This window comes from Rhinolophus hipposideros (genome assembly GCF_964194185.1).
Source record: "Rhinolophus hipposideros genome assembly, chromosome: 12".
NCBI lineage: Eukaryota > Metazoa > Chordata > Mammalia > Chiroptera > Rhinolophidae > Rhinolophus > Rhinolophus hipposideros.
Genome location: NC_138058.1, coordinates 61,771,113 through 61,783,423, shown reverse-complemented (window position 1 = coordinate 61,783,423; position 12,311 = coordinate 61,771,113). Strand labels below are relative to the sequence as shown.

The 12,311-nt window shown below is 34.8% G+C and overlaps 1 protein-coding gene across 13 annotated transcripts in view; it reads right to left on the bottom strand.

The window, feature by feature from the left end:
• ITSN2 (intersectin 2) overlaps window positions 1–12,311 on the bottom strand; it is a 122,218-nt gene that overhangs the window by 37,780 nt on the left and 72,127 nt on the right. For all 13 annotated transcript variants that reach the window (XM_081069455.1, XM_081069446.1, XM_081069453.1 and 10 more), the window contains 8 exons: window positions 11,293–11,390; window positions 10,696–10,871; window positions 10,236–10,380; window positions 7,460–7,665; window positions 5,302–5,366; window positions 3,511–3,677; window positions 814–859; window positions 609–730 (listed from right to left, as the gene is read on the bottom strand). In XM_081069455.1, coding sequence (XP_080925581.1) covers window positions 609–730; window positions 814–859; window positions 3,511–3,677; window positions 5,302–5,366; window positions 7,460–7,665; window positions 10,236–10,380; window positions 10,696–10,871; window positions 11,293–11,390 — 1,025 coding nt within the window. The remainder of the gene's footprint in view (window positions 1–608; window positions 731–813; window positions 860–3,510; window positions 3,678–5,301; window positions 5,367–7,459; window positions 7,666–10,235; window positions 10,381–10,695; window positions 10,872–11,292; window positions 11,391–12,311) is intronic.

Sequence of the window (12,311 nt, the reverse complement as noted above, 5' to 3'; positions counted from 1 at the left end):
ATCAGTTTTTAATCCTAAAAAATGCTCTTTAGTTTTAACTAGTAAGGAAATTTGAGTAGAGAAAAAATAACTCTTTGTATTAAAACATATGCAATAAATGTCTCTGTTAACATTTTAGGGGGAAAAAAAAAACAGGCTCATTTATACCTGTATTGCCTTTCCTTGCACTGATGTTTCAAAAACATAAGACCATGGGGTGGGGGGTTGAGGGGGACAGTGTAATGGCGAGTATTTTCTCAGTATGCAGCCTGGATCATATTTTTTCTCCTAGAGGCTATATTGCAAGCCTGGGATTATCCCAGGCAAACATGATGCTATGCTTTCCTTTAGGAAGGTGACCTATGGTTTATTAAAGCAGGTATTATTGGAAAACAATTATGTCTTTAGAGAGAATTATTCTTTATATTTTTATTTATAGTGTCAATTCAACTGTGCTAAAAATGAACAGGGAAAAGACTAGAGAGAAACATTATACACTAAAATGTTAATATTAATTAATTCCAAGTAGTATGATTATAGGTGATCTAAAATTTTTATTGGTTTTATTTTTTTAATGAGCATGCACGACTGTTATAATAAATGGATAAATATTATTTAAAGATTATTACCTGTAACTCCCCTTGCCACCACCCACTTGCACTTTTCTTTAGAATTAATATTAACTGCCCTGGTGCAAGGCTAAGTTGTTCAGAACCAGTAGCCACATATGCTGAAGTTACTTGAGCAATCTCTGAAAAGAAGAAAAACAAGAAACTTTGAATTCAAGACTATTAAACAGTTTAGTAATCTTTTTCACTTCATTATTATACATACCAGGTTTCTTGTTTAATGTTCCAGATTTGTTGGCACTCCCAAAACTCTGCAAGGAAAAGATAACACTGTTTTATCATTTTCCAACAATCCAGATACAAAAGTACAAATATTATAGGGATTAGAGATTTCTACTTCCCAGGATTCTTGTTTCTTTGAATGAAGAGCAAATGACAATTATTCTTACACTGACCAAACAAGAATCCAACACTTATGGGCGATCTAGTCTGCTAACGGAACACAGTACAGACAGCTGATGTTAGTATGCACTGATTCAACAGGAAAAGTTCATTTTCTGAAAATTCCCTGAATGTTAAATGCGACTATCCAGGCCAAATACACCCCATTTATCAATGGGGTTAGCACCACATACAACCCACGTGCCTGGATATGTTATGGCACATATGAGCAATGTTTGTATTTTTTTAATTTATTTATTTTTTGCTATGATCCTCCTGAACCTAAGAACAAAAAATCCATACCCTAGCAACTATGACCTATTTGACTTTACAGGATAAGCTGGACTAACCCTGTTTCTTTTTAGGAATCTGAACAAGAAAAAGGGAAAGGGTTAATTTTATTTTTTCTGTCAGTGGACACAACTGTAGTAAAAGTACTGAAGCAAATTGGATGGTAGCCAAGAGTACTTATGTGACTGAGCACTTACTATGTAACAGGCACCGTTAAAAGGATGTTACATATACTCACTTAGAAAATTTTCATAACACTGTTACATAATTATGATTATCCCCATTTTGCAGAGAAGGGAACTGAGGCAAAGAAAGGTGATGTAATTTGTCCAAAATCACCTAGCCTCCGAGTGGGAGAGCCAGAAGTCAACCCAGGTAGTGTCAACATGTAGTTTGTGGATTCCCAGAAGGCAATCCCTGAGCTCCTTCTTAGGGGTCTGGGAGGTAAAAACTATTTTCATAATAATATTAAGACATTATTTGCCTCTTTCACTGAGTTGCCATTTATACTGGTGGGTAAAACTGCTGATACCTTAGTACAAACCATGGCACTGGTGCCAAATTCTACTCGTAGTCATAGTATTCTTCACAGCCATGTGCTCACAGTAAGACAAACAAAGCCAGTTTCACTTAAGAATGTCCTTGATCTAGCAGTAAAAAAATCTATTAATCTTAATCCTCAAGTACAAATCTTGTAAAAGTTCTGTGTGACTAAACGAAATGTGCCTAAAGCATTTCTGCTGCATTGAAGTACACGGGTTGTCTCAAGGAAAAGCACTTATATGATTAACTTGTGAGCTAAACTAAGTTTTTCATGGAACAACATTTTTATTTGAAAAAAATGACAACTTGAATTATTCAGACTTGGGACTTAGCAGACATTTTCTCAAAGATGAATGAAGTAAGCCTGTCACTTCAAGGAAGGCGGCTGATGAGATTTTTGCCAATGAGAAAATTCAAACTTTCAAGGGAAAACTAAAAATTTGGAAAACTTGTGTCTACCACCATAAGCCTGACAGTTTCTGACAGTCTGTAAGTGCTTAAAGACTTTTCTATGAGATCAGTGATGATGTTTACAAAAGTGATTTTTTAAAATATTATATAATGACATGTGTCAATACAGGGAATATTTGCAAAACTCAGTGATTCAATATTTCACAAATGATCAATGAATGATGTTATTATACCATGCATAGGTAAAAGGCTCACTCAATGTATAAAACAGACTGGTGAATTTTAATGTAAGAACAAAAAATGTTCACATATATGGCTTCAGATTCCATGTTGCAACTAACCTATAACAATTTAACACTTGTCAAATTTTGGTGTAATAGCATCAAACAATATCCACACATACCTGAAATGTTATTAATATAATTCTGTTTTCTCCTCATATATTTGTGTGAAGTTGAATTTTCTTCATATATTTCAACCAAAAGACTATATCATTACAGACTAAATATAGAAGCAGATGTGAGAATCTAGCTCTCTTCAATTAAGTCAGACATTAAAGAGGTTTCCAAAAATGTAAAACAATGCCACTCTTTTCACAAAACTTTTTTTGTGGAAAATACATAGTTGTTTTTCATAAATAGCAAGTTATTTATGTTACCATTCAATGGATTTAATTTTGCTACTTTTAAATGAATTCAAAATATTTTTTAAATTTCAGTTTTAATTTCTAATATGGAAAATATTACTAGATATAGTCTGTATATTAAAAAAAAACCTCATTTTGGAAAATATTACTAGATATAGTCTGTATATTAAAAAAAAACCTCATTTTGGGTCCTCAGTAATTTTTAAGAATGTAAAAATTTCCTGAAACCAAAAATTTGAGAACTGCTTCCCTACACCATGCAGTGGGAGGATGAAAAGAAGCAGGAGCTCAGAATGTGGACTAAATGACATTAACGTCAGAGCCTTAAAGATTTACCCATCCTTCAAGGTGGTCCCTTGGAAGCATCCCCGAACTTGGTACCCTTTCCTAACTTCAGTTATCATGAGGCCAACCCTACCTATGGCTCTTGTTCTTAGAATTTCATGAAATCCTGTCTCCCTTATCTTTCTAACAGGATCCCTATAATAAAGTCTCTTTTACTGAAGCTATCTTAAGTGGTTTCCTTGTAACCAAAATAGCCTGACCAAAACCATATTCATGAGTCTGTTTTAAGTATGAATCTTGATGAACAAGATGTAATGATTTTGTTTCTATACAAAATAACTCTACCTCTTGATCTTTTGGTTTGACATAATTTGATGGAAAAATTCCAGTTCTATCGCCAATACTTCCTGTCCACCATTCTCCATCTTTCTGGGTCACCAATATTTCTTCACCTTCAGTGAATGTCAAATCTCCAGGTTCTACACTTGAATATGGATACAGTGCAATATACTCTGTAGGAAACAAAGCAAAAACACAAAAACAAAAAAAAAAACCCAAAAAACTATAAGATTATAGAAGTTTAAAAAAAAATTATGCTAATAGCCAAAATCTTGAGTAAATACACTGTAGAAAATTTTGTGACTTAAGGAAACTTAATATAAAGAGATGTTTAGAAAAAGGAATGAAGCAATTTAGTAATTTCTTAGAAAACGATTTACCATGGGATTTTTTCCAATTATCTCATCATCATCATCATCCTCTCACACAGAATAATCCCCAAATTACAAATAGTATCAATATGAAAAGATTTTTTTAACCTTCTTACATGAAATATATTTTAATCTGCTAAGTTCTTTTCTCTTCAATTCTTTTATACACATAGTTAAGGAAATGCCCAATGTTCAGTCGACATTAGTACCAGAGGCCAAATTCCATCACAATGACCCAGCTCCTAGCCTAGTGCTTGGCATGGAGTAATGCTCAATAAATATTTGATAATGAATGACTTCAGTTCCCAGTATTACTGAAATTAACTGATTTAACAAAACGAAAAACGATACCAAGGTTTGGATGTGCTGCAACAAACAAGGTCCTTTCCAAAATGCTCCTCACTACCTTCCTAGGCTCATTTCACAACACTCATTCCACAGTAAACTTCTGGCTCCTGTCTCACTGGTGACCTGGAGCTCCCTAACCTTTCACAGCGATAACTTGGTTCATGACATTCCCTCCACCCACAAGAGCTATCTCTTCCTTTGTCACTATGCAAGACCCAACTCATTGGTTAGGGTCTTCAACATTGCCACTTCTGTGGATTCACAGGTCCCACTCAAAATTATTTTCTCACTCATTACAGAATTTATTACAACGTATGCCTGCTTTCCCCATTCTACGGTGAGCACCTGGGAGGCTGTTTTATTCATCCGCGTATATTTCAGGCTGTAGCATAGAATTTCTAATGTAGTAGATATTGAATAAACTGTTTTAATTTACCATTAAACTAATTTTCTTGAGCAATAGAAATAGAAAATGTACTTCAACTATTCAACTAATTTTACAATGGACATATATAATCTATTTAAAAACTTATGTAATTATTAAAAAAAGTCTGCAAAGAGATTAGACAATCTTTCATTTTTCAGCATATTAACCAGATTAAAATAAACAACTCAAAGGGCTATAAAATTTTTCTTTGTTTATTTATGATAAAGGATATTCTAATTTTAAATCCTACTTAATGATTTATATGGTACACCATAATGAAAATGCAATTTGTAAACAACTAAATGTACTAAAATTTCCTTACATCCTAAACATCTATAATCTGGATATATAATAACAGGAAAACAAAAACCATCATGCTATCTCATTGCAATACTTTTTATTTATGATCTTATATATCAAGGCAGTCTATGGGGAATTTTTACAGTACTGATTTTCTAAAAGTACCAAGTATTTTCAGCCATGTTTTTTCTGTATCTTCAATATTCATGTGAACAGGCAAGGGGTAGGTTTTCCTTACCTGATTTTAATACTGAAGACACAGAAGCAGGGAGAAAAACAACTGTGGGATGTCAGATAACTGTCAGTAGCTAATGTGACTCCCATTTAATTTACAAATTGTCAAAAACTCACCTTCTCCCACTGTATAGGCTGCAGAGGTAGGTTTCTTGTTTACAGCTGCATACAAAGCTTCTGGTCTGCCAAATAAACACACAAACAGATAAAACAACAATAATGAAACAAAAAAGCACATCAACAAGCAAAAAACAAAGGTATCTGATGAATACAGCAGGCATTAGCAGTGCATTCATTTAGGGCTTTCTAAAATTAATCTAAACATTGTCTCAGTACACGGCTACAAATATTCTCATACACAAAATCCTAGAGGATTAAGAACTGCCTGATTACAAACTTCTAAATTTTTTAATATATTAATTTCAACATGATTTATAAACAGTTTTCCAAATGTGTGATATTTTGCCTTTCTAAAGGAACTTAAAAGACACAAGTGCATTGGTAAAGGTGGAATTATTTGATAAAGCACTTATGGGGCATGGCTGAGTTTAGGGAAAAACAAGGGCCATATATAAATTTGATTATTTGTTTAGAGCACATTCAAAAAATGTATATATGTATGTATGTATATATATATACACATATACATATATATACATATATACATAAAAATGTATATATGTATGTATGTGTATATATATATACATATATATACATATATACATATATATAGCTGATCAACACCAGACAATAAAAAATAATAGAACTTTATTTTTGTATTTCAGGACAGGTATAGCATTAATTTCCTATTTAACCCAGGGAACTTTTAAAAATTCTGGAAGACTGTCGAGTTTAAGAACTAGACGTGTGTAGAATGCTCCCGGGCTTCCCAGGCCCTGTGAATAATTATACAGTGAGGCAGTTATACAGCGAGGGAAACAGAGTGGAACCTTACTACTGCTCACGGCGGGAACTGAATGCACTGCCTTATTTAGGGCTGAATTCTCCATTACTGTAGGTTTTCAAGATACATGCCTTATCTGTTAGAGAAGATCAGTAATTGAATGAGAAGTTAGAAAAAATGCCCTTTAAAAAGCATTTAAACTTAAGTCTTTGTGAGTAAGTTTTCTTCTCTGTAAAATGTCATGGACTCTAAAGAAGCTAGTTCCTGTAAAAGGGCCAGCACAGTGCCAGCATACACATGTAACTGTTCTCACTGTTCTCAGCATACACTTCTAAATCTAAAACCCTGTGTCAGTCTGAAAAGTGAACTTCTGCACTTGAACTAAAAATTAATACACAGAATCTCAGTACTGAAAGGGTTTTTACAGATTATTTAGTGTATTCTTTTTATTGAATCAATTAGAAAATTGAAGAGCAAGTAGGTTATTCCATATCCATACAGCCTGGCAAAAACAGCAGGATCAGAGCTCAAGCCTCTTGATTTCCAAAGACCAGTCTCTTTTCATTAAATCGGATTGTTTTTCCATTTAGATCAACTTCCACATAAAACACAAGACAGTTACCTACAGCTATAATAGAATACGTATTTCTTTGTATTAAAGATGTTTAATGACCTGACTCCCCTACAGACTGAGAAATAAAGGCCAGAGACCTTATCTAGTTTGTGCTTTTTGTTCATTTGAAAGTTCATTCATTTGATTGTTCATTCATTTACTCCTCTCCTTATTCACGGAGCTGATGATATGTCTGAGCAGCTACTATGCGTTAAGATTATAGTAGTCATGGAAAAACTAAAAAACAAACAAAGATGTGGACCTCACGGTCTTGGAGCTTATGATCTAATAAAAGATATGGGTAAGAAAGTGAATAACTACAACACAGTTTGTTATGAGCAGTCAGAGAGGTGACCTTCAAGGAACTCTGGAGGCCCAGGGACAGAATGCCCCACTCTGGCAAAGGGGAGGCCCTCAGTAAAGATTTATTTAAATATTGATAATTCACAGTAAACAAGGGAGAAATGCTCCAAAGGAAATGAAGAGTATCTTTGCTAATGACCTGATGGTACAAAGAACGCAATGGATCCAAAATTTTAAGTACTTTGGAAACTTTAGGAATCTGAAATAACTAGAATAAAAGATATCCTAAAAAGGGTACAAATATCTGAACTATGCTTTTTGCCACTATAGGAATGACCTGTCTGGTATTCAAACTAAAGCATATACTTTTTATGTTATTGTACAGCCAGTCATACAATGGCTGACTCATTAACGAAAACAACATCCACACCTCATGTAAACACATAAATGCTTACTCTTCCTGTTTGACTTCACTCCCAGGGATGATTTTGACGTAAGATTTTGGAAACCATCCTCTTCCTCCATGCACCTCCCCAAACCACCAGTTTTCTTGCTGCTCCAAGACGGTAATGATATCATGTTTTGAGAAGTTCAAGTGGTTATCTTTCTTTGCAGTCCAGGAACAAAGGGCCTGTGCTTTTAGGTTTTGTACAACCTGTCCCTGTGAATACAAAACCACAAAATTAGAAACAACGAAACAATGACAACCAAGGTTTTTGTTTCCTAGTGCATAACATACCTACTATTCAAACAGCAGACCAGTCTGGTGTGGTGGTGACTTATTACCAATGGTGACTCAAGATAACCTTAAGCTACTGACTTAAAATTATGTATGACAGACCACCATCTGAGTAGTCTTCTGTTAAGGCCTGAACACCTAACATTCAAGGAAACATGTCGGCACTAAGCATCGCTGGTCTGGAAGGCAAACACTGGGTCTTTCACATATCCCAGCACAAACAAAAAGGGAAAGAGTTATAGCAAGCATTTTCTCTCCTCCAGCTTCCTGCTGTCTCCTTTCTGCAGTGGATTCAATTTACTCCACTAGGAATGAAGGTGTGGTTGACCTCAGCTTCCCTCCACATTTCTGCTTTCCAAGTCTCTTTTTCGAATTCTTATCCATTCTACTTTCTTTCCTTCCTCCCTCAGAGGAAGGAGAGGTTCTGTTTGGTTGACAAGGCTAACCTCTTTCCCTATGCTCTAAATCTTCTATTATGCCCTCCCATTTTTGAAACATATTTTCTGACATCATGAAGGCCCTCTCTTGAATATTCGATCTCTCCACTTTTCTTACCATATTTCCCCGAAAATAAGACCCAACCAGAAAATAAGCCCTAGCATGATTTTTCAGGATGACATTTCCTGAACACAAGCCCTAATGCGTCTTTTGGAGCAAAAATTAATATTAAGACCCGGTCTTATTTTTGGGGAAACATGGTACTTCTACTTCCAAATTTCTTAAAGAAAGAACAGTCTTAAACTTGCTTTCTAATTTCACACCTCGATCCATTCTAATTTAGGTTCTGCACCTATAATACTACTGACCCACTTCTTGACAAGTCATTGATAACATTGAAGTTAAAAGCTTCTCCCCAACTCTTCTTTTCTCTGATCTCTGCGCAGTGCTGACATCACTAAAGTTCCTGAAGCTCTCTCTCTGGTGATTGATAGATCCTCTTTGGTCCAGCCCCTTTCTCCTCCTGTTTTACATGATTTCCCTATATAATCTTATTTATGCCTATGACTTCTCAAATCTGTGTCTTAATGGTAAGTTTATCTCCTGAGCTCCAGACTTGTCAATCAAACTGCCTATTGGGCCTTCCCACCAGGATGTCCTTCACACCGACACCTACGTTGTAAGTCTAAACTGTAATCATGTTTAGAACCCAGCAAACCCTCTCCTCCTGCCGCGCCTACCCAAGACAATGACATCACCACCCTTTCAGTTACTCAAGCTAAAGACCCTGAAGAGGCATCTTTAACTCCATCTTCTTCCTCACTTCCCACATTCAATGGATTGCCAATTTCATGTCAACCCCTAATACTTTTTAAAACTCAATTCTTCTGCTGTACATTTTCATTATTGTGATGGGTTCACCACATCAGCTCTTGTTACTTAGCAACAGCGAAGTATTACAATAGTAATATCCTCCCTTACCTGGTCTTCTTCCTTTCCTCTTTCTTCCACCAATCTGGCCTCTATACAATAATTGCCAGAGTTATCTTTTTAAAATATGCATTTGGACTCCTCTCTTAAAAACTTTTAGGAGGTTTTTACCGCCAAGTTGCTTAGCATGGTATTAAACGCTTCACAAATAAACCTCACCTTCTAGCTCTAACTTCACTTCTTAACCATGTCTCCATGAATCCTGTATTCTAGCCACACCATCAGCAATTCTTACTTCCTGCAAAATCCCCGTGTTAACATGCTGCAGTGACTTTCCCCAACTTGCTTTTTCACAGGAATAATTTCCCTTTTCTGTTTGGTGAAATCTTGCTTATTTTCAAAGATTTTCCTCAAATACCTTGCCCTTAGTGAAGCCTGCTCTAATTCCCACAGATTGAATGAGATGCTTTGTCTGCTGGTTACCACTCAAGACTTTGTAGAATACCATTATTACAATACTTTTCGTACTTTACAGTTATTTATTTATATGTCTATCTCATTAGATTATGTATGACTTCTTAATGGCAGGGATTTTTTTCCATTAAATTTCTAGCACATAATAAAATGTCTGGAACCTATATCATGCAATAACATTTTCTCGATGAAGGTGAAATCCATTGGACTCTATTCTGAAAAAGTCTGCGATTTCTCTTTAATAATGTTAATGTAATAATGCTTGCAATGGTTACATCTAAACCAGAGGCTAAATATATATAACACAGTTTCTACACATATGACTTACTTAAGAAACAAAACAAACAAACCCCCCCAAGCCCAAAATTCTTCTTACAATAACTACAAATTAAGACTACTATAATCAGATTTGTAAAAATGGTATTTTGAGCTTAGAAATCTTAGCTGCTAGCAACTTGATACCATGAGAATGAATTGTTGAGAAACTTCTAAGTAACAATATAACAATTTCTTCACCTCACATGGGAATAAGAACAAAAAAAATAAGTACAAAAATCTTCATTCTATTTTCTACATAAATCATTCTTCATTCTATATAAATCAGGAACAATGTCAAAGAATAATTCACACAAATATTAAAAGATTCGTACCTGTCCATGAATAGGAGACACGGACCCAGGGGACACAGTGCGAGTAAAAGCTGACTTTTTCTGCCATGATGTATTAACAGTTAGGTTTGAAAAAGATACATTTTGATAATCAGTCACTGTTGCTGGTTGATTTGAAGAAAGTGATCTGTGAATAAAACACTTTGATATAAATATACTTAATTGTTTAGAATCTAATGAAGTACTATTAATGTATCGACTTGTATATAATATATATTGTGTTTAAACACAATTTGTGGAAAAAAAGAACTCATGAACAAACGACTGGTGTATGTTTTAATTTACTAAATTTCAGTATTAAACTTGGAACAAAAGGTACTCTTAGCGAGTCCAACAGAGATTATAATACGACTAAGGAGCAGGCTGACATACTCGTCAATACATGTTAGGTGCTCATACATTTGCAGAGCTATAGAAACTCCATTGTTAGCTACAAACTTACTCAGAAGAAGTTGAGGTAGCAGGTAAAGATACTGAAGGAGGAAGTAAGGCCTTTTTAGGAGACACAGATTTTTCACTTGATGGCATTTTTTCTACATAGTTGCATGGAAACCAGCCAAAATGTCCTTGAAAACTACCATAAAGCCAACCAGGTTCTCCTGTAGTTTTTTCATCGACCTATGGAAACAAAAAGAAGGGTTAACAGTGGTTGGAAGACCACACATTTATAATGGACAGAGATGCAGATTTGAACAGAAGCACTGCAATACTGAGATAGTCCATCTGATAACCAAGACATCTACTAAGTGACTAACGGGTGGGTAGAATATAGTGTGGACATGCTGGGCAATGGGATGGTTCATGGCCCACTCAGACGGACCAAGATTTCATCATGCTGCTCAGAATGGCGTGCACTTTAAAATTTGTGAATTGTTTATTTCTGGAATTTTCCATTTAATATTTTTGAACCATGGTTAACCATGGGTAACTGAAATTACAGAGAGTGAAACTGCAGGTAAGGGGGACTACTATATTATAGAAAGTAATATATTACATTGTATTTAGCTTATTCATGAGAAAAAAAGACTTTGTTTCTTACCTGTATTATATCTCCAGAATTAAAACTCATCTCATCATGGCTCCTTGCTTCAAAGCGATATAATGCTCTATAATTCACCAAAGCACTAGCTGGTTCACCTTAAGAGAAGATAATTGTCAGTATTTGCTACTTTCATGTATACACATCTTTGCTATGACTCAATGAAAAGCTCTTAAAATCAAAAAGAAAAAACAGAGCATCAAACAGTATAATGAAAATCCATCTGTACATTGTTAGGATTTAAATACCTTGACTAGGCATAGAGTCAATAATAAAGCAAACAAGGATATTCATCTTAAAGTTGGAGGCAGTAAAACAAAGAGATAACTTGCAGGTTATCTCTTAGGTGCAGGGACCTAAGGAAGGGTGTGGGAGTGGTGGAGGCTGAGTTGTGCAAAGTGGAAGGAGAGTAAGCAGCAAGAGACTTAGTTTGAAATCAATGGTACTGTAATAGCTATGTAGGTTGTCTGATGAGTAGTAGACTTGTTGGGGTTATCCCTCTGTGAGGGATGTAAGTATCTAATCATTACGTTGTTTTGTACACCTGAAACTAATTTAAAAAGGAGGCTTAGTTTGATCTGTGAAGTCATAACAGGGAAAAAGAGCACAAAAAGGGAGGTCACAAATGAGAAGATTAGCAAATAGACAGGGTTGACTGAAGAAAGATCTACACATTTATCAGTATGGTTCTAAAAGAAAAACAGTAGTAGAGCTCACAAATACACTAGACTGGATAAGATTAAAAACATTTTGTTCATTTATAGAATAAATGCTTTAGCTTATAAAATTTTCAGCACATTGTATTGTCAATAAGGATTTAATGGTTTGTACATTCAAAAGAGACATGATAATATTTCAAGTATTTTAGGAATGGAATCTGAGATATCTCAAAAACTGTGTATTCTGAGAAAATTTCAATGTGCAAACACTTAAAATTGTATTGTTTCATTAAAATAAACAGTTTAGTTATGCTGCTTGAATAAAATATTTAAAACTGTTCACTTCAATTATGAAAACTA